The sequence below is a fragment of the Thermobia domestica genome, chromosome 16, assembly GCF_964235325.1.
Source record: "Thermobia domestica chromosome 16, izTheDome1.hap1.1, whole genome shotgun sequence".
Classification (NCBI taxonomy): Eukaryota; Metazoa; Arthropoda; class Insecta; order Zygentoma; family Lepismatidae; genus Thermobia; species Thermobia domestica.
This window is the reverse complement of record NC_137469.1, coordinates 24,887,735-24,914,019: the sequence shown is the minus strand read 5'-3', so window position 1 is coordinate 24,914,019 and position 26,285 is coordinate 24,887,735. Positions and strand designations below refer to the sequence as shown.

Below are 26,285 nucleotides of genomic sequence, written 5' to 3'. Positions count from 1 at the left end.
CATAAGTTGAAAATATATGCGTAGGTCTACAAGCAGCTCTCTTTTGTAGTCCTGTATGTACGTATATAAGTGCATATTACTATTATTATGTAATCGTGTGACAAATACACCAAGCAGCAGTTTCAGTGCGCATCGCATGACGGGACTTGTTTTTTTGTGGCACGATATTTCCTCCATGAATATTGAAAACGAAACTGGTTGTAGATATATTCCACTAACGGTTTTAGTAGGTAAGTTAGAGTTAGGGATGGTATCGAGACGAGACGAGACGAGACTTTGTACAGTCTCGGTCTCGTCTCGATTGATAAATAACGGTCTCGGTCTCGGTCTCGTTTCGAGTAAAAAATCACCGTCTCGGTCTCGGTCTCGTCTCGGTCAACAGATGTTTGTTTCGATCTCGGTCTCGGTCTCGAGTACCAAGTCTCGGTCTCGTCTCGAAAGTCCCGAAATAAATAGTGTGAAACTAAAATAATGAAAGTATTATCCTCGTACAGTTTGTCGTTTCCGCTAATTTTTTCCTTTCATTTTGACTTAGAATTATGGTATGGTGTACCTCTTCATAGCTAATTTGCTAGTGCTAATGCTTTCCATGCGCGTAGTCCAGGTTCGGTGATCAGTGGGCATATCACCCTAAAGCCCTAATATAACCCATATTTCACTTTCAGCAATAGACTTTGTCTCATATAGCAGGGGTGCCCACAAGGGGGGGCTATGACGCAAACTGCGTCATTGAAATATTAGGGGGGGGTTAAAAATCTATATAAATATGTTTGATGGGGGGGGTAAAATTAATCGAAAAGAAGATTTTTTCATGGAAGAACACCTACGGATAGACAATTGGGGGGGGTGCGTCATGGACATAAGGGGGGGTGGGCACCACTGCATATAGCCTCAGAACTGCTTATACATTTAAACTCTATTAAATTAACTCCAGTACTATACAGTAGTTTATTTCCTTCCTTTGAATCAGAATTGTTCAATACGTCCTAACGGATAACACAACACATAGCAGCACGAATGTATTTAATTGTACCGAAATTGAAACTTTACAATTTCTCATTTATTATTCAATACATTTTGCTTTGACTGTCATTTTAAAAACAGAATATAACGTTCATTATCTTAACAAATAGGGTATATTATTAATAGGGTAAATTATTACTACAATATACGTATTTTGTTTCAAATTGATGAAATGCTTTATTATCATTTCACATCTCCGTGTTTAATTGACACTTTATAACACGAACGTCCTGAACCTTGTGGTGGGAGCTACTACACTCATCTTTGCTATGTGAGGTCTCGAGTTGGATCACAAAACAAGTTAGATTCAAAGTCCGATGTTTCGTATAATTCGCGTCTCATTTTAAGTGCATTCTGTTTCTTATACAAGTTCATAAGGTCGTAATGCATACGTAAGCACATATCCAATGCCGTAACATAGATTAATCTTATTCCTGAGCTCTGAACGGTGCATGCAATCTTTATTCGAGGAAACTAATCTTGCGTTCATTACGTTGAAATTTTATATTGATTAAAAATTACTTGCGAAACATGGACATACATATTATATAAGTATATAGGTAATTCGAGTTATCTGTATCTATTTTTTCTCACTCGCCAAAAGAAGTGATTCTTAACTTTATAGTTTTCTTTTGTATTAATTTTCGTAGTTTTTCTGCAACATGATGGATTGAATAGTCAAAAATATTTTTTTCGCTCTATGATTTTCATTAAATTTTGGATCCACTTTTACCCTACCTTACCTAGTAAAAGTTATATATTTAGTCTTAGTTGAGGAACCGGTTTTTCGCTTCTGTAAAATTACGAAATTATGACTTGGTTTAGTTTACCTCCGAGGTTTAGATATAATAAAATCATCACCATCATCATAATCAATCATTATCAATCCATTGCTGGATGAAGGTCTTTCCAAGTCTTCACAACTATCTAACTTGGGCAATTCTTTTCCAGGTTACTCCTCAGTGGCTCTTCATTTTGTCACACCTTGTATGCGGAGGTTTACTAGGCTGTTTTTGTCTTGTGGTGTCCAGTCTAGAATTGTTTTCGCCCGTCAATCATAATTTCTTCTTGCAATACGTCCAGCACATTTTCCAACTCATATTAAAGTATTTCATTAGCATCATCAGTATTCATTTCTATATATTTGGGCTACAAATAATTCGAATTCGCTACTTTCGGTGTACAGATACGCTACTTTTTAATCTTCGGATCTGGCAACACTGACTGAATGATTTAAATCAACATAATGTGAGAACCTCCATTTGGTCTAGCGGCTAGCACTCTTGATTTCGGTTCGCGTGATCTCGAGTTCGATTTCCGGTAGGGGTAAAGTTGAACGACCGAAGTGGTTCGGATTCCAGTATATACTAATCATTAGCTCCACGTCTCCTTTAGCCGCCCTAGCATAACTGTGGGACGTTAGACTAAAACAAAACAAAAAAAGTGAATACTGTGTATTACTAACTGTAAGTCCTTGAATAATTGCATATAGCTATATGGTATGGATCGAGTTTGAGGTGATCGGTGGTCAAACTAAAGGAAGTGAAATATAATTAGTGTGTAATTAGAACTTTTAATTAAGCACGGTCTTAATCTAAAGAGTACACCAGGCCTAAGGCTTAGGGGGAACAACTAGTGTTACTGAAAATGTATCAGTTACATTTAATTTCAGTTACAATTTGCATTTACATCTATTGCTGGAACGAAGACTTAAACATTAACATTATAAGTAGCCCAAAGACCATGAAAAACGTCTTCTCTTGAAAGCATTCTTGCACCATAAAACAAACTACGAATAATTTTAAAATATCTTGCAGTTCATCTACGTTATTTGCACATATTTAGAATAATATTTAGCAATTTATTTAAGTGGGCAACGCTGCTTAAAATAATGTAACTGCCACTTGTAATTAAAACCACCAAAAACTATTGTTGTAATGTTATAGAAGGAAAGGAAAGCAATAATCATTATAAAAATTTAATACAAATACGTCATTTTACGCAGTATAACAATCATTACCAATGTGTTTGGTATCTCTGAAACGATTTGAAATAACAATTGTTGTAAATGGCGTTATAAGCATTTAAGTCTTTTGGAAGCATCTGCATGTTGAGACTTGATATGTCAGCGCGTTTTCGAAGTAAAATCTTTAGAAACATTTAAATTTTCCGTTTCTTGTAACTTTGTTCCCTCATTCATTCGAAATATATTATACCATGATCACAGTATTTGACGCTAAGATACAGTTGATGCGCATTGCACCGTCCATGCCATTTGAGTTATGGCATTTGAGGTTTGCCATAGATATGGAGTTTGAGATTTTAAAATTGTTGATGTTAATGATACTGTATTGTCCTTTGTTACACTAAATAATGTATGGGTTATTGTGGTTTTGTTAAATAACTAAATTAGAAATATGTAATACTTTACGTAGCGCAATTTGAGAAAATACAAATTTATTTTGCTTTTAGCAGCGTTGTTTATCTAGTGATATTGCAGAGTATCTAGAAGAATTTCCCAACTTGGTACAAAATTTCAGCATTTTTAATATATATATATATTAAAAATGCTGAAATTTTGTACCAAGTTGGGAAATTCTTCTATATATCACATAATAGGGGAGGGCTATAGGGACTTTAGCCCTCTTAACGCTCAGGTATACACTGGATAAAATGGGTTTCAATCCTACTTTCTTTACACTGGATAAAGCGGCAAACCATGGTTTAGCCCCTCCCTTGATCATATACTGGGTCCGCGGCTATATATATATATCCCTTAGTCGGTAATATCCGTCTCCCAGGCGGATGTACTATATTTTCTTTTTCAGAGTTGGTACTCATATTCGAGGTATGATCTGATACTTCACCTATGCTTCAGTTGTGGGTTGACTATGCTGTTTTCAGCAGGTGGTCGCGTGTCTAGCTCATTGTTGCAAACTTCGAAGTGTTTAATGTTATTCCAACCCGTCTCGCAAGGGGATATTACTGCAAAGGAAATATATTTTATCCGTCTAAGGGACGGTTATTACTTTATACTGATAACTATTAATATTTGGTTTTCTTTCGTTTCGAAAATCTGAATATTTTAAGATGTCAAATAGCAAACGTATGGCACAAAGGAGTAGGGTTATAGAACAGTTAGAGATGGCTATAGATCAGAAACTGGTTATGATTACGGATCCGATAACTCGTATGTTCCTGAACAAGATCATTTATCCAAAGTTCATGAAAGCAATCCAGAAATAGATTTTAATGATGCCAATAACACATCTGATAAGGGATACAGCAATCATCAGAAAAGTGATCAGAATAACACGAAAGTACAACAGAAACTGATAGTGTTTATTGCAAAAATTCAGTAGTTCAATCAGATAGAGTTGCAAGAAGCCAAATTTGGATACTAAAACACCTAAGAAAGACGTGATAAAAATTAAATTGTCATCATGGTTAGGACCCACGAATTAGTTACAGAATTTTCCAAATCCAGAGGACATCTGGAATTTATTCCGTACTGATGACACTTTGAATGAAACTGTGAACTGCATTAGTGTACAATGGAAGTGATGAGAAGAAAGTTACATAACTCCTTCTCAAGTTATAAGAATACTGATTAAGACTAAAATTGGAGCACTTATTGGTTTAATGACTTTGTGATCCATTTTCAAGTCGGGGCGTGAGAGCTTGGTGTCACTTTTATCTATTGACTGCACTGGACTTCATGCTTTTCATGCAACCATGTCTCTCAAAAGGTGTGAAGTTTTGCTGGCGGGTGTTAGGTTTAATGATTCATCTATTCGTCAACGAAGGAAAACAAAGAATCCCACAGCAGCAGTGTCCAATGTTTTCAGTAAGTTCATTTCTAATTGCCAAACAGCATATTCTATTGGGGTGCATATGTGTGTTGATAAAACTCTATAAGGTATATGTTTAGAAATTAATTCTCAGCGGCGAAGCATGTTGCATTGAACTCATGGGTACATTTACAAGTGAACTACGACGTGCTTCTTATTCAATTTATTAATTTCGTTACGTAGAATCAATTCTCTGGGTGTAACTAAACCTTATTGAAAACTGACTTACACCACTTTGGCTTCAAGCGTCTTAGTTGTGCGTGTTCGTCTCTCAGGCGGATGTTACTTTTCTAGCTTATTTTTTGGATGTTACCAACTAAGGGATATATATAGCCTATTTTGGCCCATTTTAATCTTTCCACGGAGATATCTCGAAAACGGTTGAACATAAATGAACCGAACAAAAACTCAAATAGGAAAAGCCATGGGGCACACCGAATAGTGTTGTCGCGGCGCCTCCCGGGGCCGCCCTTCATGGGGTACCAGGGCCAAACTTTAATATTTTAAATAGAAACATGGGGCGAGTAATACCTCGTTCTATAGATCTTTAAAAAGTAAAAAGCGTTGTGGCAAAAGATTTTTCATATTGGTCACCGTATTCAAGATGGCCGCCAAGACATGGTGCCTGTATCTGATAAAACGTCCAGTAACCTAATATGAAAACAGTTGGAGATAAACGAACAGTCAGAAAGTGAAACAGGAAGGGCATGTGGCGCGTCGAGTAATGTTCTCGCAGCGCTCCCACGGCTGCCTTTCAAGGGGCCAAACTTAGAAATTTTGAACCGAAATATGGGTCAAGTGATACGTTGTTGGATACATTTTGAAACACTAAACAGTATTGTATCAAAAGATTTTTCATATGGGTCACCGTTTTCCAAATAGCCGCCAAGACATGGTACCTGTATCAGATAAAACGTCCAGAACCACTTGACCCCTAATATGAAAATAGTTGGAGATAAATGAACAGAATAAAACTCGTATAGGAAAGCACAGAGCGTATTTATCATTCCACGGCTGGAGTATAATGCAACGGAGATTATTAAAGTATAATTAACATGATGCAAAAGAGGAAATGATAGAAAATTATCTTTCCGATCTGTCCGTAAGTGGGTGAAGCGGGAATGAATGGTAAAATCAAATGAGAACCTCACTTTTATTTGCAATAGATATGGTTTGTCTGAAACGTGTGTACAAATGACTGGTACTATAATGAATAAAAATAAAGCGAAATAAGATTAATAAAAATAAGGTGAAATTCAAATTTAACAACATTTTGCCCGCCCCTTCGCCTCTGATAATTTAACGCAATGCGTGCAGGATTTTTGGGACATATCTGCATCAGTATGTACCGTTTCGTTACTAAAGATCACAACTGAAATTACCGTTGAAAGTTATTCGGAATGTAACTGTGGACATCACAGTGAAACTCATATTCTATCACATGCAAGAAGACATAGAAGGAAAAGAAGCGAACCAATATCATGCAGACGACTGTTGAACAAAACCAACGTTTGAAAACATTGTTCTAAAATTGCATTATTCGACAAATTGGCTTCGCATTTCAGTTGATTCATTTTTGCATCAAACCATTGCCCGCAATCAAAATAGAAGGTACCATTTAACAAGAATTTTACATACTTTATCCCATTACAGAGACATTTATCTCTTATAAAAACACATTTCAAATAACTTTGTTTCGTAGATACAATTTGCAAAAACTAAGGCTCTCATTTGCAATTTCACCGATCCTTCCCGCTTCACTCACGTACGGAGTGAGGTTAGAATACATTTCTAGGAGTTAGATTTCTTCCTTTCCATTATGGCACTTTCACACTAATCATCTTTTCGACTGTTGCAACATTCCCGAGCTATAGAATGATAAATACCCTCTGTGATTTCCTATTCGAATATTTGTTCTGGTGTTTTCATATTAGTGATACTGAACGTTTTACCTGATGCAGGTACCATGCCTTGGAGGTCATTTTGAAAACGGTGACCCATATGCTTTAGCAACAGCACTATTTAGTTTTTAAAGATATGTTGAACGAGGTATCACTCACCCCATATTTCCATTTACAATTTTGAGGTTGCGCCCTGGGCCCCCATGAAGGGTGGCCATGGGAGCCTCCGCGACAATATCAATCGATGTGCCACATGACGTTTCCTATTTGAGTTTTTGTTCGGTTCATTTATGTTCAACCGTTTTCATATTAGTGCTACTGCACATTTTACTGTATCTGATAGAGGCAACATGTCTTGTCGGCCATTTTGAATACAGTGCCCGATATGAAAGATCTTTTGCCACAACGCTTTTTAGTTTCTCAAGGTCTATCGAACGAGGTACTACTCACTCCTTGCTTCCATTTAAAATTAAAATTGGGCCCCGGGAACCTATGCAGGGCGGACCTGGGTGGCATCGCGACCATATATACCGGTGTATATATATATATATATATATATATATATATATATATATATATATATATATATATATATATATATAGAGAGAGAGAGAGAGAGAGAGAGAGAGAGAGAATTCTATTTGCATCAGCAGTGGATTTTGTTTGCGGAGAGGCTCGAGGAACGAATAAGAAACATTTGCGTTGTACGTGCAATGCAAAAAAATATCACAAATTTATTTCGGGCGGGGTTGAGCCCGATAACCACCCCTAAATGCGCCAATGTACATGAGTCAACCGTTCTCATATTATCTAACACAGCAACGAAACAAATTTTGAGTGAAGGCAATTTTAGTATCTATTAATATCAATATTCGAGACGAGACCGAGACTTTCGAGACTGACTTAAGTCTCGTCTCGGTCTCGTCTCGATTTATAGAGGTCTGTCTCGGTCTCGGTCTCGTCTCGGTATATAAATGTCCGTCTCGGTCTCGGTACCATCCCTAGTTAGAGTGCAGATCAAATATATTCTTAAGACGCTTAACTGATGGCAGAACTTCACTTCTCGCTATCTATTGCCGTTTTACTCTACAGCGATCAACATTTAAAACTGGAACAGTGGCGGACCCAGGATATGATCAAGGGAGGGGCTAAACCATAATTTGCCGTTTTATCCAGTGTAAAGCAGAATTGAAACCCATTTTATCCAGTGTAAACTTGAGCGTCAAGGGGGGGCTATTGCCCCGTAGCCCCCTTGGATCCGCCTTTGTATATATATATATAAGGTGGGGAAAATGTTCCCGAACGGTCAAATATCTCACAAAATATACAAATCAATAAATCAAAAAAAGACGTTTTCAATAGTTTTGGAAATGCTATTGTATTATACCAAACGCAACCTCCTATCTTCACCCCTTTTTGGGGTACGGGGGTAACTTTACAATTTTAAATGGGGACCCTCACTTCTTTTTGAACATTTGGAACAAAAAGGGACAGTGATTTGACTCAGATTTGAAAACAGTTCCACCACGGATGACGATTAAATCGACACACAAAAAAGGGGGTACCAAAACATTATGAAAATGCGACTTCTCAGACTAGCGGGACGTGGGACACTCAGGCTCAAACTCGGGACTATTCCGTTTTTTACGGGACATATGCCAGGCTTGGTGTTAAGGAACTTTTAATAGCCAGGCGTCTTAGAGAGTATAGGACTGGTGCCTCTCAATGACCAGGTGTCTTGAAAAGTTAATAGTTCGATCAGCCGAGCGAGATTGATATCTTCTGTGGATTCTGCCTTCTTTTATGCAGAAATGTTGCTGATTGTTTGAATCTTTGACACTTGCTGATCATTGGCAAATGGTGAACGACGTTTCCTTTATGGTTGTCATCTGAAAAAATATTTAAATCTAGCACGTGGTGTAGAAACAGGTAGATCCTTATAGTGTGGAAATAAAATATGTCAAAATAAGAAGTTGAAAAATAATATTTCAATATATTTTTCCGCTACTTATAGTTAACGGTTTATTTTCCTACACTTGCTATGTATTACGTAAATAACCAACATATTATTTCGTTTTTGTGCTCTATGTTGATCAATACCGATACCGGAAATTGTACCGGATTTCCATCACTTCCGGTTTTAGTAGGGAGTTAAAGATAGGAATGAAATGTACTGTTCTCATCCTTAATATATTGCAGAAAACTGATTCTCGCTATCTATTACCGTTTTTGATCTATAGTGATTAACGCTAAACGCGAAATTATTGAGTTCTACCACTTTCTGTTTATGGATAACAACCATCAACGATTAGTAGCAAGTTGGCCCCACCACTTTGGGACGGAGCAAAATCACGTAATGCGATTCGTTTGTGCTAAGTTAGGGCCCAAATTTGAGTGTTGTTGCTGTCCAAATAACACAGTTGTAACGAAATTAATTTCCGTCAAGCTGGCTCTGCTTTCTTCTCAAATTAAGATGGTATTCACTTTTTCATGCCAAAGATTTGTGCTACGTTAATGCTGGTTTGTGCAAAAATTTGACCGTTAGTGTTCAGCTAATAAGGATGATATAACGAAATAAATTTGTCAAGTTGGCCCATCATACTCGCAGATCTGATTCATTTGTGTTACGTTAGTAGAACTTTGGAGACCTGAATGTGGAGGGTCCCGCAAAGGAGGGATTTTTTTTTTTTTTTAGAAAAACAAACTAAACTAAAAACTTCAACACCACTAACTTACAAATTGAGGCATGACCAAGCACTAACGTAGCACAAACGTTTGGCATTAGAAAGTCAAGTCTATTTCAATTGGGAAAAAAACCGGGGCCAACTTGACGGAAGTTAATTTCGTTATAACGGCGTTATTTGAATATCACTAACACTGAAATTTGGGCACTAACCAGCACTAACGTAGCACAAACGTTTGGCATTAGGAAATCAATTCTATCTCAGTTAGGGAAAAAAGTGCGGCCAACTCTACGGACATTAATTTCGTTATAACGGCGTATTTTGAACAGCACCAAAGCTCAAATTTTAGCAATAACCAGTACAAACGTAACACAAAGATTTGGCATTAGAAAATCAATTCTATCTTAATCAGGGAAAAAAGCGGGGCCAACTTGACGAAAATTAATTTCGTTATAACGGCGTTATTTGAATATCACTAACATTGAAATTTGGGCACTAACCAGCACTAACGTAGCACAAACGTTTGTCATTAGAAAATCAATTCTATCTGTTATGAAAAAAAGTGAGACCAACTCTACGGACATTAATTTCGTTATAACGGCATTATTTGAACAGCAGTAACGCCTTAATTTGAATACTAACCAGCACTAACGTAGCACAAACGCTTAGCATTAGAAAATCAATTCTATCTTAATTACGGAAAAAAGCAGGACCAACATTACGAAAATTAATTTCGTTATAACGGCATTATTTGAACAGTACTAACGCTCAAATTTTAGCAATAACCAGCACTAAAGTAGCACCAAGATTTTGCATTAGAAAATCAATTCCATTTCAATTAGGAAAGAAAGCGGGACCAACATTACGAAAATTAATTTCGTTATAATGGTGTTATTTGAACAGCACTAACGCTCAAATTTTAGCAATAACCAGCACTAACGTAGCACAAACATTTGGCATTGGAAAATCAATTTTATTTCAATTAGGAAAAAAGCCGGACCAATATTACGAAAAAAATTTGGTTATAACTGCGTTATTTGAACTGCACTAACACTTAAATTTGAGCACTAACCAGCACTAACGTAGCACAAACGTTTGTCATTAGAAAATCAATTCTATCTTAATTAGGGAAATAATGGGGCCAACTCTACGGACATTAATTTCGTTATAACAGCGTTATTTGAACAGCAGTAACGCATTAATTTGAACACTAACCAGCACTAACGTAGCGCAAACGCTTAGCATTAGAAAATCAATTCTATCTTAATTACGAAAAAAAGCGGGACCAACATTACGAAAATTAATTTCGTTATAACGGCGTTATTTGAACAGCACTAACGCTCAAATTTTAGCAATAACCAGCACTAACGTAGCACAAAGATTTTGCATTAGAAAATCAATTCTATCTCAGTTAGGAAAAAAGCGGGACCTACATTACGAAAATTAATTTCGTTATAATGGCGTTATTTGAACAGCACTTACCCTTAAATCTGAGCACTAACCAGCACTGGCGTGGCACTAACGCTTGGCATTAAAAAATCAATTCTATCTCAATTAGGGTAGAAGGCGGGGCCAACTTAAACGGAAATTAATTTCGTTACACCGCGTAATTTGAACAGCACTAACGCTGAAATTTGGTACTAATCTTCACTAACGTAGCACAAACGAATGGCATTCTTTATTTTTCTCCGTCCAAAAGTGGTGGCCAACCTGACAATGCTTCATCAAGAAATTCGATTCCTGAACTTTGACTCTCTACATATTGGCCTAACAACCATCAACGAAATCGATTCCTAAGCTTTGACTCTCTACATATTGGCCTAACAACCATCAACAAAATCGATTCCTAAGCTTTGACTTTCTACATATAGGCCTAACAACTATGAACGAATTTGATTCCTAAGCTTTGACTCTCTCCATATTGGCCTAACAATCATCAACGAATTTGATTCCTAAGCTTTGGCTCTCTACATATTGGCCTAATAACCATCAACGAATTCGATTCCTAAGTTTTGACTCTCTACATATTGGCCTAAAAATCATCAACGAATTTGATTCCTAAGCTTTGACTCTCTACATAGTGGCCTAACAATCATCAACGAATTTGATTCCTAAGCTTTGACTCATTACATATTGGCCTAACAACCATCAACGAATTCGATTCCTAAGCTTTGGCTCTCTACATATTGGCCTAACAACCATCAACGAATTCGATTCCTAAGCTTTGGCTCTCTACATATTGGCCTAACAACCATCAACGAATTCGATTTCTGAGCTTTGATTCTACATATTGGCGAGAATGCATGAAGATCTATATTAACTACTTCCTGAGATTTTGTGTCTCCCGGACAGACACTAGGAAAAGGAAAGTTTTGATAAAGGGAACTTCTTTAAAAAATTATCAATAAGCGTGTGGAAGTTTGCTAAGATTTCTATACAAATATATAGACATAATGAAAACTCACAAGGCAATGTGCAACTCTTATAAATGCCAAAGTTATGTTAGGGTTTGAACAGTGAATTAACGTCTCCATCAAACACAAAGAAGAGGTACTTGCAAAATATGCACATGTTGAAACGGTCACATATACTGACTCTATTTATTTTTGTTTATTAAAAGACTTTTGTGTTCTCTTCACAATCTATATTTGATTTATATTTATTACTGGCAAATAACCTTTATAATTACTTTCAGGTCTAACCTACTCTTTTGTGATTTTTCACTTCAGATGACTTATACCATATAGTAGTATTGTTACTGTGTTTATTTATAGATTATTAGCAAAATCCCAAGTATTTTTTTTTTCTTAAGAAAATTGTCTAAGAAATTCACCTCAAGCATAAACTACCCCTTGTGGATATGTTCTGAAGAAACGATTCACACATTATAGGGTTGCGTATAAACTAGAGGTCTGCACGGGCCGTAATTTTTAGCCCAGGCCCGGCGCGACCCGTGAATTTATAATGTGAGGCCCGACCCCAGTCCTAAATATGTTTTAGTATTTAGGGCCGAGCCCGGAACGAGCTAGTGTGATAATTAAATGAGACCGAATTAACGCAAAATTATATTTTTATCTACAACAATTAGAGGTTTAATTTTGCAGATGTGCTTTAAAAGTTCTCAGAAACAATGGTCCCATAAATATCGTTGTACGGTATATTTAGAAAGTTAAGCCCGAAAAGGCTCGTGAAATATGATTGCTTATTTTAAAAATTTACTGCCCGAGCTCGGCCGGGACCCGAAGTGATATATGTTTTGTAGGTCCCAGTCCGACCGGCGGGCCTTGGGTTTAGGCCCCGGGGGCTCGGCCCAAGCCCCTTGCAAACCCCTAGTATGAACTATTAACAAAATCAACTGATTTTTTTTTTAGGAAACCGTCTTTTTTTTTAAAAAAAAAAAGTTTAGATTTTTGACTTTGTCCATTTCAGCAGCAAAGTTATATGAGACATGGACCTACAGATTAGAGTGGGATACTAACTGGAGAAAGTGGGTTTGCAGGCCTGAATAGGATGAAAACTCTTACATTGTTACAAGAATATTAAAAGATAACTAAATAGCAATTTAACAAAATGCAAATTACGTAGGTCTAACTAAAATTACGATAAAATAGATTTTATAAATCTAATACTACTTCTTATGTTGTAACAAATTTACAAAGTATCGCTCGTAAATCTTATTCATATTGGAAATTTCCTCCAAAACTATGAATTTGATTGAGTATGATTTATCGAATATTAGGGTATTATCCATATCTATACACGATATTTCTGATTTTTAAAGAATTAAATGCTAAGATTGCCAGTAGATGGCACCACCACATCTGTTGCAACATGATAGAGTTTACACTCAAGATTGGTAAATTTGTAGGACGTTTTTTTATTCGTCTGAAGTTGTCTTTTTAATCTAATTGATAAGTTGAAGACTCTTTATCTTGGAGTATTGCATTTAGATTCCCCATCTTGATTTCCAAAACTTTTCGCTTGCAGCTTGGATATACAATGGTATAACCCTTGACGCCGTATGTTGAGATATTAACGCTGTTTCTAACTACACAGATAATGCGATTTTTGGAAAAGCACGTAATGGTGTCTTATACCCGTGCTTTGATGTGTATGCACTAAGCCGAAACTAGTGATGGGCAAAATGATTCATTTCGGAGAATCGGTTCATTTACTCTGATTCATTGGAATGATTCGATCATTTAATTCGTTCATATGAATTGGTTGTCATCGCGCATTCCCTTAGCGCAAGTGAATTGGTTGGGAATGATTCGCTCATTGAATCAGTTAGGTTTCCGCGCATCTATTTTGCGCAGATGAATTAATCGATCATATGAATTGAGTGGGAATTATTCGATCATATGAATCGCTTAGGCTACTGCACTTCTTTTCTGCGCAACTTAATAAATTCCTTGTGAGGAAGTACAACCTCGTGTATCATCTTTGCCACATGTCACGGCCAGCGCCAGCGTTGCATTGGGGTGAGTGCGTCGTAACTCGGGAACTCTTAAGCTTAACTGCTGTTATGAAGTTTCAATAATATAGTGTTGCTCTATTCCCATTGTTGTTATTTTTTGCATCCTGTTTCCATATTAGGGCTTGAGGCAAAAACTAAAACTGTTGCAATCTCCACGTTTTTTCTGCCAATTTCAGTTCTCGAGGAAATACTTGGTTGAGATATAATTCATAAGATTTTGACGGGATATGAGCAGTTTTAACAATTTAGTTTCAACTTCTTACTGTCGTACATATTAATATGGAGAAAAATATAGATCCCTAAGTGCAATGTATAGGCTACATTAATGTTTTTGGTTTTAAATACAAAAAGTAGACACCTACTATGCAATGAGTCCGTAGTAGCATATTCATTTCTGGTGCATATTATTTTCCCAGGTTATGTACACTTTGTAAAGTACACATTATGTTAATGAATTTCTTTTGTTGTTAAAAGTCTTACAGTTTTGCACTATAGGCTAAATAAGAGGTGGATTATTAATTAAAGTAAATTGTTATCTCGCAATCGATTCTATTCCACCCTGAGGTCACAGCTGTTACCTCCGGTGTGTGGGGTTCCTGGTTTAATCCATTGCTAAATAAGTTTGTGATGTACATCATGATGTCCGTGGGTTTTGTCGGGGTACTCCCGTTTCCTCTCATACTCTCATTCCACCTATTCCATCATCATGTACTTGCCTTAATCATTCGTTTTCCTTAGATTAATGGACATAAACGTGGAATGTTAAACTGCAAGATTTCTATTTTATCCTATTATATTCTAAAATATGTTCTATTTTATTCTTGACTGGCAAAAAAATAATGATTTTTTAAAAATTCTTTTGAGCTAGAGAAGAAAGGGAGTTAACACATCAACATATATTTAATATTATTGTGATCATTTTATAAGGTTTCCCTCGGGGAGACATTAAGTAAGCGCGGAATAAAACGAAATGTTAAAAACTTTTACGTTCCATGGTTATCTTCGTCTAGACTAAAGGAGACGTGATGAGAATGAATGAAATGGTGAAATGAAGAAAGTGAGCGAAAACGGGAGAACTCAGAGAAAACCCACACATATGATGTTTGTCCACCATAAAGCCTATTTGGCGTAAATAGGAGAAAATCAGGGACCCCATCTACCAGAGGTGAACGCTTTACCACCTCTGGGGATTATTCTTAGCCTCGGGATATTTTCTCCCCGCCTACCCCTGAAATAATTACTGTTCGTCTATATTCTTAAGAGAAAACTATTAGTTCGTTAAATTTGAGTTGAGTTGATTTTGAGCTTAACGTCCCATTCAGCAGCGAAGCTATATGAGACATGGACCTACTGATTAACATGGAATCCAAACCACATGAGCTCTTGCCGGAAATCGATCCCGGGTCTCCCACATCCTCTTGTTTACATGGAAGCTCAGAAAACCATTTGTAACTGTACGTCCATTTCAATAGTAGCAAAGCGAAAAATAGGTACCACAAAGCAAGGGCGCCGATTTCTCTGTAACTTCGGGGTGGGGGGGTGCATTAAGGTGTGTTTGGTTGCAGACAAGGGTCTAAAGGGTTTTAAGACTACTTCAAATTATGCCAAATGTTGAATATTCATAAAAAATACATTTGAGCATTCAGGGGGTCCGGGGCCCCAGAATGGCACCCTTGCCACTAAGCTCTGTTGCATGTGGACAAGTGTTTCTACTGAAAGATGCAATGCATTATCTTCCCACAAAGAATCTACGTTGGTCTTTCTATATATTTATATACATTTGTGAAATCCATTATGTACAGTACAAATAGTTTACAGTGCACTTTTTCTGTGTAAATATTGTATTTAGATTGAATATAATATAGTACTTTGAGCTGATTATGAAACATTAACATTGACCTTTTTGGCTAGTGCAGTTGAAAGTGATGGTAATAGCTTTATCCAATATACGTACAGTATCTTGATAATATAGATAAGGAATCATCAAGAGTATGCTGAAACTAACTACGAAATCGTATTACATCTAATTGAGCAACACTGTCAGTACTTCACGACGAAAAGAAACCAACAGAAAAGTTTATTTTGAAAGTAATCTGCTTCCAACAACATGGCTTCCTCTCTTCGCAAGAAGAAACCCTACCACGCAGGAAGAAAAAAAAAACGCACGCATCTACGAAAGCAGGAAGAAAAAGGGCGCGTACGGTTTTCTTTCTTTTACCAATCCCCGTGAACTACAAGCGCATTTGTAGAAGCAACCCTACCAGTTCCCTCACACAAGCTTGCCTTTTGTGATTCTCAATTCATTTCGATCACGGCAAGCAATTCTGTGAAAAGTACAAATGATTCATTGGAAGAATCGATTCATTTCTGGCAAGAATCATAATTCATTTGATTCACGCCATGATTCGTTCATAATGATCGAATCGTTCATGATCGACACAACACTAGCCGAAACAAAACCATCCATTCTTAATCAGTGTTACAAAGCTAACATCTCATCGGATTTTTTGTCAATTATTATTCCGATCCCAAAGCAGTAGGTTTTTATTTTATATATATAAAGGGTGTCTTAAAAGTCCTCTAACAGGGTAACTCTATTATTATCAGAGTTACAACAAAATGTAAGAGGAAAACCATCTCCAAATATGATGTTTTCCATCTAAAGTGAAGGAATTTTTTAAATCGGACTAGCTGTTTGGCTGTACACATTTTATGTGTCTAGGTTAAATGAAAATGCCATTTATCTGCACCTACAACCTAAGTGAATGAAGTTTCTGTTTGAAATTGGAGCTGGTCATCGACAAGTTAGATTAAAAGACAATAAATAACTTCATTCACTTATGTTGTGGGTCCAGGCATATATATATCGCTGGAGACTATCGCTGTTCAGAGGACTTGGAGACGTGGAATTGAACCGAACTTAATAAATACTCTATATTTGGGAGCATGTAGAAGGAATTAGTATGATGAAAATAAAAATGGTTCCAATTGTCTTTACTAAAGGAAATTTGACGTTGGACAGCCCCAATTAAGTGTTGTATGAAAAAAAAAAAGAAAAAAATTTTCATGGTAAGTGATAAGATACAATGATAATGTATCTCTTATGTATATCTTATGTACTTTTAAGTATTATTTGTATTTACGGGCAAAATTAGCTATTTAAAAAGGCAGAAGCTATCAAGAAGAAGAAAAAATTATATAAAGAAATAATTTAAGTGTTTTGTATTATATTGAGATTTTGTTTGTTATCGTTGCTATGACAATTTGTTTACCTGTTTTACTGTCGTTGCTATAGTAGCTAAAAACATATAGATGTAACGAGGAATCATCTTGTGTAATCTGAACGTACAATATTTTAAGGTGTGGAATAAGTTATACGTTGAAGGATAATAATATATATTTGAAATGCGTTACTGTGTTGAATTATTCCAAATAATCTCGTGTATAGCATAAACATTTAGAATCAGGGCATATGTAACATAGTTCACGACAGAATTAACGTTACGAAGACAGGCCGTAATTATCAGTGCCGTGCAGCAGAAAATCAGCGCCCGGGGCAAGAGTATACGACGGCGCCCCATATGTATTCCAAGTAATTTTTCCTTTCTTTTTCCTCTTTATCTCCCGAATTTTACGCCCCTCTTACTTTGGCGCCCGAGGCCGTCGCCCCCTTAACGGCACGGTACTAGTAATTATCTCCCATGCAGTAGCAGATGCATGGATGGATCATCTCCCTTCAAAAGAGTACTATAAACATAGTTGATTTTGCTATACGTACCCTCATTATTCTCATACACAGGGCTCAAAAATTTCTGTTTGCAAAGTCGTCATGGCAACTGAAAATATGAGTCTGGAGCCTAGATAGTTTGATTTTTAAAAATTATCCCGTTCCCGTGAGTATATTTATATAATTATCCTTCAACTCAACTCGGAATAACTATATAGTTACTAATTATTTCAGTATGTAATCCACAATACTTTATATAAACATATAGCATCTACAAAGTTTACTGTATACAGTTATTTTTGTGTTTACAGAAAATCACGGGAGAGTAATACGGACAGCCCGAAGAAGACAGTTTAGAAGGCAATTGCTTAATAGTGTGAGAAGCCAAGGACACACAATATGTTTTGGTAAGTGTTCCTTTGTATTTGTATTGTTATCTAAAAAAAAGAAAATACAAATCAAATGTTTCCTAATTAAATTGAGTTAAAAAAGGAACACATTCCAGTAACTTTTGAGTTTTCGACACTGGATAAAAAAAATAAAAAAAAATGAACACATTCCGGGAGTATGTTTCCTTTTCCATTCATATGTTTGTGCGGACCTCTTTGTAGAGCAATGTCCTTCCAAACGATCTCACTTGCCAGTATATAAAACAAAAAAAGTAAAATTAAGAAATACGTTCCTTATTCCTCTGTAGGGACCTCAGTATAAACCTACCTAAAATTAAAGAATGTTGATTCTCTTAAGAGATCTCAGTATAAAATACACAAATTTAAGGAATGTGTTCCTCGCTCCTCTCAAGGGACCTCAAGATAGAATCACTAAAATTGTAGAATGTGTTCCAAGTTCCTCTCCCTCCCCCCCAAAAATGTACAGAATACCTAAAATTTAGAAATGTGTCTCCTGTTCCCCTCAAGGTGTCTAGAATCCAGTGCCGTGCCGTGGAAAATCAGCGTCCGGGGCGAGCGCCACCATGTTTGGCGCGAAGCATAAGAGAATTTTTAAAAATAAATCTTGCTTTTCCATGATTTTGACTTTTTATTACTTTTTTTTTCTTTCCATTTTATATGTGTGCACATGCATTTTCCTAATATGTGTAACATTATAGGATAACTTCCTAAAGCACGAAGAGGACTGTACTGATCTAAAATATTCCTTTAATTTTTCCTCTCTTTTTTCTTTCCTTCTTTTCCTCTTCCTCCCGAATTTTGAGTCCCCTTACTTCGGAGCCCGAGGCCGTTGCCCTGCTCGCCACACACCCCTTTGCATGGTACTGCTAGTACTATAAAGAATAAAATAGCTCTGTTTAACTAATACAACTCTCTTAGATGCGATGTAGTGTGGTGAGGGACGGTCTTTGAACTCGCGATTACATCGGGTTCAAAGCGCGATTGTAGCTGAGAGCCCACGTTATCATTAGTTCTAGTCCTTCAGAACCACGGTGTTGCATAAGGAATAAAGACACAAGACACTCAACTTATACTAAAATATAATGTTCTGGTATAATCATAACCTTTTGCTTATGGAGTTACACAATCATTTTGTGGAGGATAAGTTTCGCAAAATGAATTTACCTATGTTATAGTTTTCTACATACCGCAGTAATATGGTTCGGATTCCACTGTAGGATCAGATCTCATATAGTCTGTTTGCTGCAAAAGGATCTAAAACTTTAAATTACTCAAACCATTACTGTAGAACAGTGGCGTATTTACGATTTTGTTTCGGGGGGCTTTGCTAACTTTCGGGGGGGGGCTTTGCCTGAAATTGTTAGAATTCTGCAAGATATTTCATATACTTTACTATAGTAAGTAAGATTTCGGGGCGTTAAGCCCGGAAGCTCCCCTCCCCTAAATACGCCACTGATATAGAATCTGCCTTCGGGTAAAACACTCCCTATATCTGAATTTTGATTTACTTTCTGCGTCATGGTAGAACTCTTTTATGTTTTCAAACGGGGAAAAAGTGTTTTTCTACTTCACAACTTGAATTCGGTAAAAAAAAAAAAAAAAAAAAAAAAAAAAAAAAAAAACTGCAGTTGAAGAAATGTACCCACATTTGCACCTAAACTTCTTTCTTCAAGGCTCATTTCATGGAAAGTAACAAATGCGCCGTTAACTCTTGGCAATGTTTCCATTCTTGAGGGCATAATCATGGGATGTTAAACTCAAAGGGCCTCATGCAGAGACGCTCTGACGCGTGATTAGTGCCATACTAAAGAGTTTGACTAACATATGTTTCCTTCAGTAGTCAGGACTTTAGTATCACACTAATCATACGTCAAAATGACTCTGCATAAGACCCAAAGACTTTTGAGAATCAATCTCAACTCTAAATCTGAAGATGGTATAACTTCTGAATATAACTTCAGATCAGCTCAGTTCTCTCCGTTAATAACACATTTGCCATCATTAGGGTTACCCTAGTCCCGGGCTGTTTGAATTTATTCTTTAATCCGAAAAGATTTTAGTCAATTATTTCGTAGTAGTAGTCTTCTGTAGATTTATGTGCATGAACAAGTTGAGGTCCTGCAAGTCTTTTCAATAGTTTCTTCAGTCTTGGAAGGATTACAGAAAGAAGCTGAAGTTCAATTTTTTTTCCTCCCTCACAATTCGCAAATATCACATAAAACTTTTCTTCTAAACGCAAGTCACTAATGAAACTTGAGATCAGGTCTACATATTTTAAATGTCCTGATAGGGTAATAGGCTTACTTGAAATGTTTTATTCAACACTTAAAGATATGAGATTCTATTTTTTTTAAAATTTCATTTCAGTTTAGCGTCCCTTTCACCGCGAGGTTGTATCAGGGGTGGATCCAGGACCGACTTCTGGGGGAAGCGGTGGGTTGTCATAATGCTACTTTTAAGGGCTCCAAACTCTGGGATGGATTATATATATATAAAACAATAAAGTTTTCTCTTCTGGGGAGGGGGCAATCGCCCCCATGGATCCGCCCCTGGGCTGTATGAGACTTTACCTAGAGCTTAATGTGGGATCCGAACCACATGAGCTCCTGCTGGGAATCGAACCCGGGTCTCTCAAAACCAAAGTCGCCTACGCTAAACACTTAGCCACAAGAGATCCATATTACAGCGAAGGTATGTAGTTCCAGCTTCGAAGTTCTGAAGCAAATCATTAGCTTTCTCGTACTTACTTCCAGAGCTTGCATTATTATTTCATATTTGTTCATAGGTTCTCCAATCTGATATTTACACATAGCCAAAGAGTTGGACACAGAGGACCTGACCTGTTTTCGAAATGTTTGTCAATGGACCACATACAATTTTTTTTCTTGAATATGGTGAAATTTACCTTTTGCTTTGGGAGACTGACTGAAAATATTACCAACCTCATGAATCCGCTGCGTTGACTTTTTGACTGTGTATGATACATCAGCACTACCCTTCATAATTAAATTTACACAGTAGGCACCACACTGCACACCCAACACAAGTGGCTGTTTTTCCATAAGAGACTGAACACTTTTTTTTTTTTTTTTTAAACTGTAGCATTCCCCTCGTAGGTTTGATATAAGTAGTTGAAGTTGTAATAGACCTCTTCAATAATGAATGCTGTAGCTTCACCAGTGGTTACCGTAGCTCTCTAAAACCCCACGAAAGTTTCATTAGTTTGGTTGGAATTTTTCACTTATCCATCGAATACAAAGTGCTTCTTGTTAATCCCCCGTAGTATCTCCAGTGCCATCACAAATAGTTGAAAACATTATGGCATTGCTTCTCTTATTTCGACATATTTTTCTTCATTGAACGAATTATTCCTTGGCCAAATATTTCTAAAATTTTATTTTGAATTTCAGGATGGTACATCCTTCCATGATCTTCCAGTAACCGCCCATTTTACTGAGGCGCATCTTCGGCTGTTATTAACAATAGTACTATCAAATTTCCCTCGACTTCTCAGACCTAACCCTTGTCTAGCAAAATAATTCATTGAAATTATATTGCAAGAGCAGCTCTCTGGGTAGTTGTTCCCGTTAATAATAACTGTCGCTCAATAGGAAACTATGTACAGTCTGAGAGCATGAGTCGCAGATATTTCGTTCATTTAAAATTTTTTATTGCTCTCTTCCAGTTTGGATTTAGGATTTAGATTTCTGGGCTTTCGGCATCTAAGACCATTTAGTCCTTCACGTTTTAAGGGATGACGTACCTCGGCGAGCACACAATCCGGGCAAACAGAAGGAAAAAAGATGGGGGAAGGAAGGAAGCAGCCTGGGACCTATAAAAGTTAAGTACCACTCCGGCATTTGCCTGGTGTGAATGAGGAAAGCCTCATTCAGGGTGGCTGACCTGAAAAAGCGTGTTACACTTTTTCGAACGAGTCCCCATCAGGATGCCGCGGTCGGCAAGAGGGATTGCCGCCGTCGACGGTGGCAGGCCGCCGGCACCCGTCCGCGGCGGCACGACGATCTACTTGTTCAAAATTGCCGACTTTTTGCCGAGGCGGCAAGCGGTCGAAAATCGTAAAAAAAAAAAATGCCCTCTGCCGACTCTTTGCCGACTGTTGCCGACCGCCAGAGTCGGCAAAACAGTCGGAAAGACCTCTTTCCGACCCTCTGCCGACTCCTTATGCCGGCCTCTTTTCGACGGCGGCGCCGGCGCATTTACTGCACCTTTACGGCTGTTTGCCGACTGCTCGGCAAGGCAACTTTCCGACGGCGGCGCCGGCGCATTTAATGCTCATTTCCGGCTGTTTGCCGACTGCTCGGCAAGGCAACTTCTCGACGGCGGCGCCGGCGCAGTTAATGCTAAGTACCGGCTGTTTGCCGACTGCTCGGCAAGGCAACTTTCCGACGGCGGCGCCGGCGCATTTAATGCTCATTTCCGGCTGTTTGTCGACTGCTCGGCAAGTCAACTGTTCGACGGCGGCGCCGGCGCATTTTATGCGCCTTTCTGGCTGTTTGCCGACTGCTGGAAAGGACCTCTTTTCGACGTCGGCTTCCCGATTCTCCCACTGGCGGCATCCGACTTCTTGCCGCCGTCGAAAAGTGGCCCTTTGCCGACTGGAAATCAACGCTTCAGGAAGGCAAAATTTTCATCAGCTTTTACATTAGTCTTGCCTAAGTCTTCCTCCATGCTATGATTTCTCGACAAGGAGCACCCTTGGAAGTTCTTGAAGTATAATACTTGCATTTTTTGTGTGTCCCAGTATAAAATTTGTTCTTTTTGCTTTTTTTGCAGCACTTTCAGCCAAAAAACAAGAAATTGAATGGGACATGGAAGTATTATATACTTTCAGAACTAGCAATTGTGCCCTTCATGAGAAATCATAGCACGCAGGCAAACTTAGGCAAAGCTACTCTAAAAAATGGTGAAAATTTTGCCTTCCTGAAGGGTTGATATCCAGTTGGCAAAGGGCTACTTTTCGACTGCGGCAAGAGGTCGGATGCTGACTGTGGGAGAATTAAGAAGCTGACATCGAAAAGAGGTCCTTTCGAGCAGTCGGCAAACAACCGGAAAGGCGCATAAAATGCGCCAGCGCCGCCGGTGGAAAGTTGCCTTTCCGACCAGTCGACAGACAGCAGAAAAGATGCGTAGCACTGCAATGAAAATCATGGCGGATTCCCACCAGTAATAAAAATGAAATGAAATCTTTAATTTTACGTCCCACGGTTATGGCGGTTAGGCTAAAGGAGACGGTGATGATGAATAATGAATGAAATGGTGGAATGAAGAAAGTGGGAGGAAACGGGAGAACCCCGAGAAAACCCACGCATACGGTGTTTGTCCACCACAAAGTTCACTTGGCGGGAGCAGGGTTTGAACCCGAGACCCCTAACACCAGAGGTGAACACTCTACCACTGAGCCACCGCCCCCCCCCCACCAGTAATATTGCACTCGGTACATACGCAGTACATTTCTACAATTCTCAGTACGATTTAAGTGCTATATAGAGGAAAAGTATCTGGGAATGACTTACAAATGCTTAAAAGCGAACTAAAAATAATAACTGAGCAGCTAATAATGAACGTTAAGAATAATTCAATTAACATGTCTGTGCGCTTAATGTGAAAAACTTATAACAGTCAGTACATTTTCCCCCTGAAAGCACATTTTTCACTATCACGACCACTAGGAACAACACTGTTCTATGCAATCAAAATTTGCTAGTTGCAAACGCTTTCTTCGAAAAAAAAAAAAAAAAAAAAAAGCCGCAGCAATCCGTCGGAAATACGGTCTTTTTAGGTTGTCGTTTTCCCATCAACTATTGGAAAAGGATTTTAAACGTCAATGATTTTCTAATTTTTTTTAAAGTACAGGGGTCACACTCCCAATGGAAAATGAGATTTAAATAAAAATTAATGAAGTAAAAATTATAAATAAAAATACTGTAATAAAGGTATGTGGTGGCGGAGAGATTCAAACCGAGCCTACACGCAAAAAAAAAAAAAAAAAAAAGGTTAAAGTAAACAAGAAAAAGGTGGACAGTAACCATGTTAGTTTGTCAATATATGGAAAACAGAGACGTGTATCCAAGCAGCCAAGCCAAAAAGGTTAACGAGAGAAGGTGATAGCAACCTTGCGTTACAGGTTATTATTGCTAGGTTACAGTGTAATAACTCACAGGGGTACGCTAACCGATCACGTAGTTACCACTATCTATCATAGCCTGTAACCGGTAACCTAGTTAGTATGTTGGAATAACCGACTGCTCGGTTAATGAAACAGGGTGCATCAACTGCAGTAACCGAGTATTTTGGTTAATATAACATATTCAATTACTTAAAGTAACCCATTTACTGGGTTAAAGTAATACGGTAGGACAAAAGTATAACCAAGTAGATCGGTTCATATAACAAATTAAATTATTTAAGATAACATATTTACTCGATTAATGTAATAAGGTAGGGCAAATGTTTAACCGAGTAGATCGGTTAATTTAACCTGTTCAGTTAATTGAAATAACCCGTTTACTCGGTTAATGTAATAGGGTAAGTTAATCCTAGTAACCAAGTATCTCGTCTAATATAACCTCCTTTATTAGTTGAAATAACCATGACTCAATTTGTTATAACCTCTTTTGCTTTGTTGTCCATATATTGACAAAATTTCCAGGGTTAAAATTGTGTTTAACATTTCTGAAGGTTAAAATTTTATGCCCAATTCAGAACTGTTCTCGCTTTATAATTTTTGAACCACTTAACGTAGCGATGTGAAACTAACGTTTACGTACAAAACAAAATTTTTCTCTAGTTTATAAAACCACATAAAGTGACGTACTTATTTTCAATATGAATCCGAGGACGGTGTCTTATACAGAAAGGTAAAAGCATTGTTTAGAATGATTCAGAATGAATAATTGGAAACGTTAATTAATAATAATATAGAAAAGGATTATCATTGCAATGCGAAATGGTAATTCCTTAATTTCCTATAGTAATTTGGTAATTGAAATTTGAAAAATTATTTCGGCTGCAACATAACAGATTTCTAAAAGTACAGTAGAGGGTCTATTTAATAATCCATAAAATTATGTTACTACCTTCCTGTATCATTTAAAGAAAGACGAAAAATGTGTAGTTTTATAAAAGGGAAAGAATTTAGCTTTGTGGAATGGATTTGTTTCACGTCAAACTTAAGCGGTTCAACGGTTTATACTGGGACACATTTCTGGGTTCGACATAAAATCTTAACCTTAAAATGAATACAAAATTTTAACCCTGAAAAATATAAAGCACTTCATAGTCCTGTAAAATATAAAGCTTTTATAGTCCTGTAAAACACAGTAGAACAGGAGCTCTGTGAGTTTTTACACATTGTGAAACAATTGAAATAAAAGCAGAACAATGTTATAAAGAGTCATGACAGTATCCCTCCGCCCTTAATGTGAATTCTACTTTCCATTTCCATACTGCAGAGTTTTTGATATTCTGTTCAATTAACTGCAAATAGATGGTGAATATAAAATTAACTCAAAAAATTATTCACAGAGTCAAATAAACCAATTAAATATATAATGATATATAGATATTTTTATAAAAAGGCCTTGTGTCCATCTTAAACATAAATTAAACATAACTTTCTTACAAGGCTGTCTGTATTCTTTATTATAAATTAACGAGAAATGTAACAGTTTCGGAAGTATATCACTTCCTTCTTCAGTCTACTATTTCAACTGAAATCATAGATAACATAACATAATTTGTTATCTCTACCAATCAAGAATCCTTATTTATAATTTATAATAAAGAATACAGACAGCCTTGTAAGAAAGTTATGTTTAATTTATAATGATATAATGATACTGCAAAATATCCGTATAGCTCAGCCGTTAGGGATTATGTGTATGAATCAAGCTTCAAATACTGGCCACAATGTTAAACATTTTTCACTAGCAATTAAACGCCTGCGTCTCTGAATGCATTCATTTTCTTATACTACACTAAAACCAAAAATGTCTCTGCATTTGTTGTAACTTTGGTATTTAAAAAAAAAATGGCCGGAGCGATCACTTGTCTGCTTACACCCATGACTATATTCGTAGAAAACAAACACTGAAATGCACTAAACACAAGTTCTAACGACTAAGCTGTCAGTTCTAACTCTATGCCTTAAATATTTATTTAAATACACTTTAAAAGTGGAAATCATATTAAG

The 26,285-nt window shown here is 37.1% G+C and overlaps 1 protein-coding gene across 1 annotated transcript in view; it reads left to right on the top strand.

The window, feature by feature from the left end:
- LOC145672950 (pancreatic triacylglycerol lipase-like) overlaps window positions 1-26,285 on the top strand; it is a 243,712-nt gene that overhangs the window by 91,828 nt on the left and 125,599 nt on the right. The window contains exon 2 of the mRNA XM_081742200.1: window positions 17,975-18,070. Coding sequence (XP_081598326.1) covers window positions 17,975-18,070 — 96 coding nt within the window. The remainder of the gene's footprint in view (window positions 1-17,974; window positions 18,071-26,285) is intronic.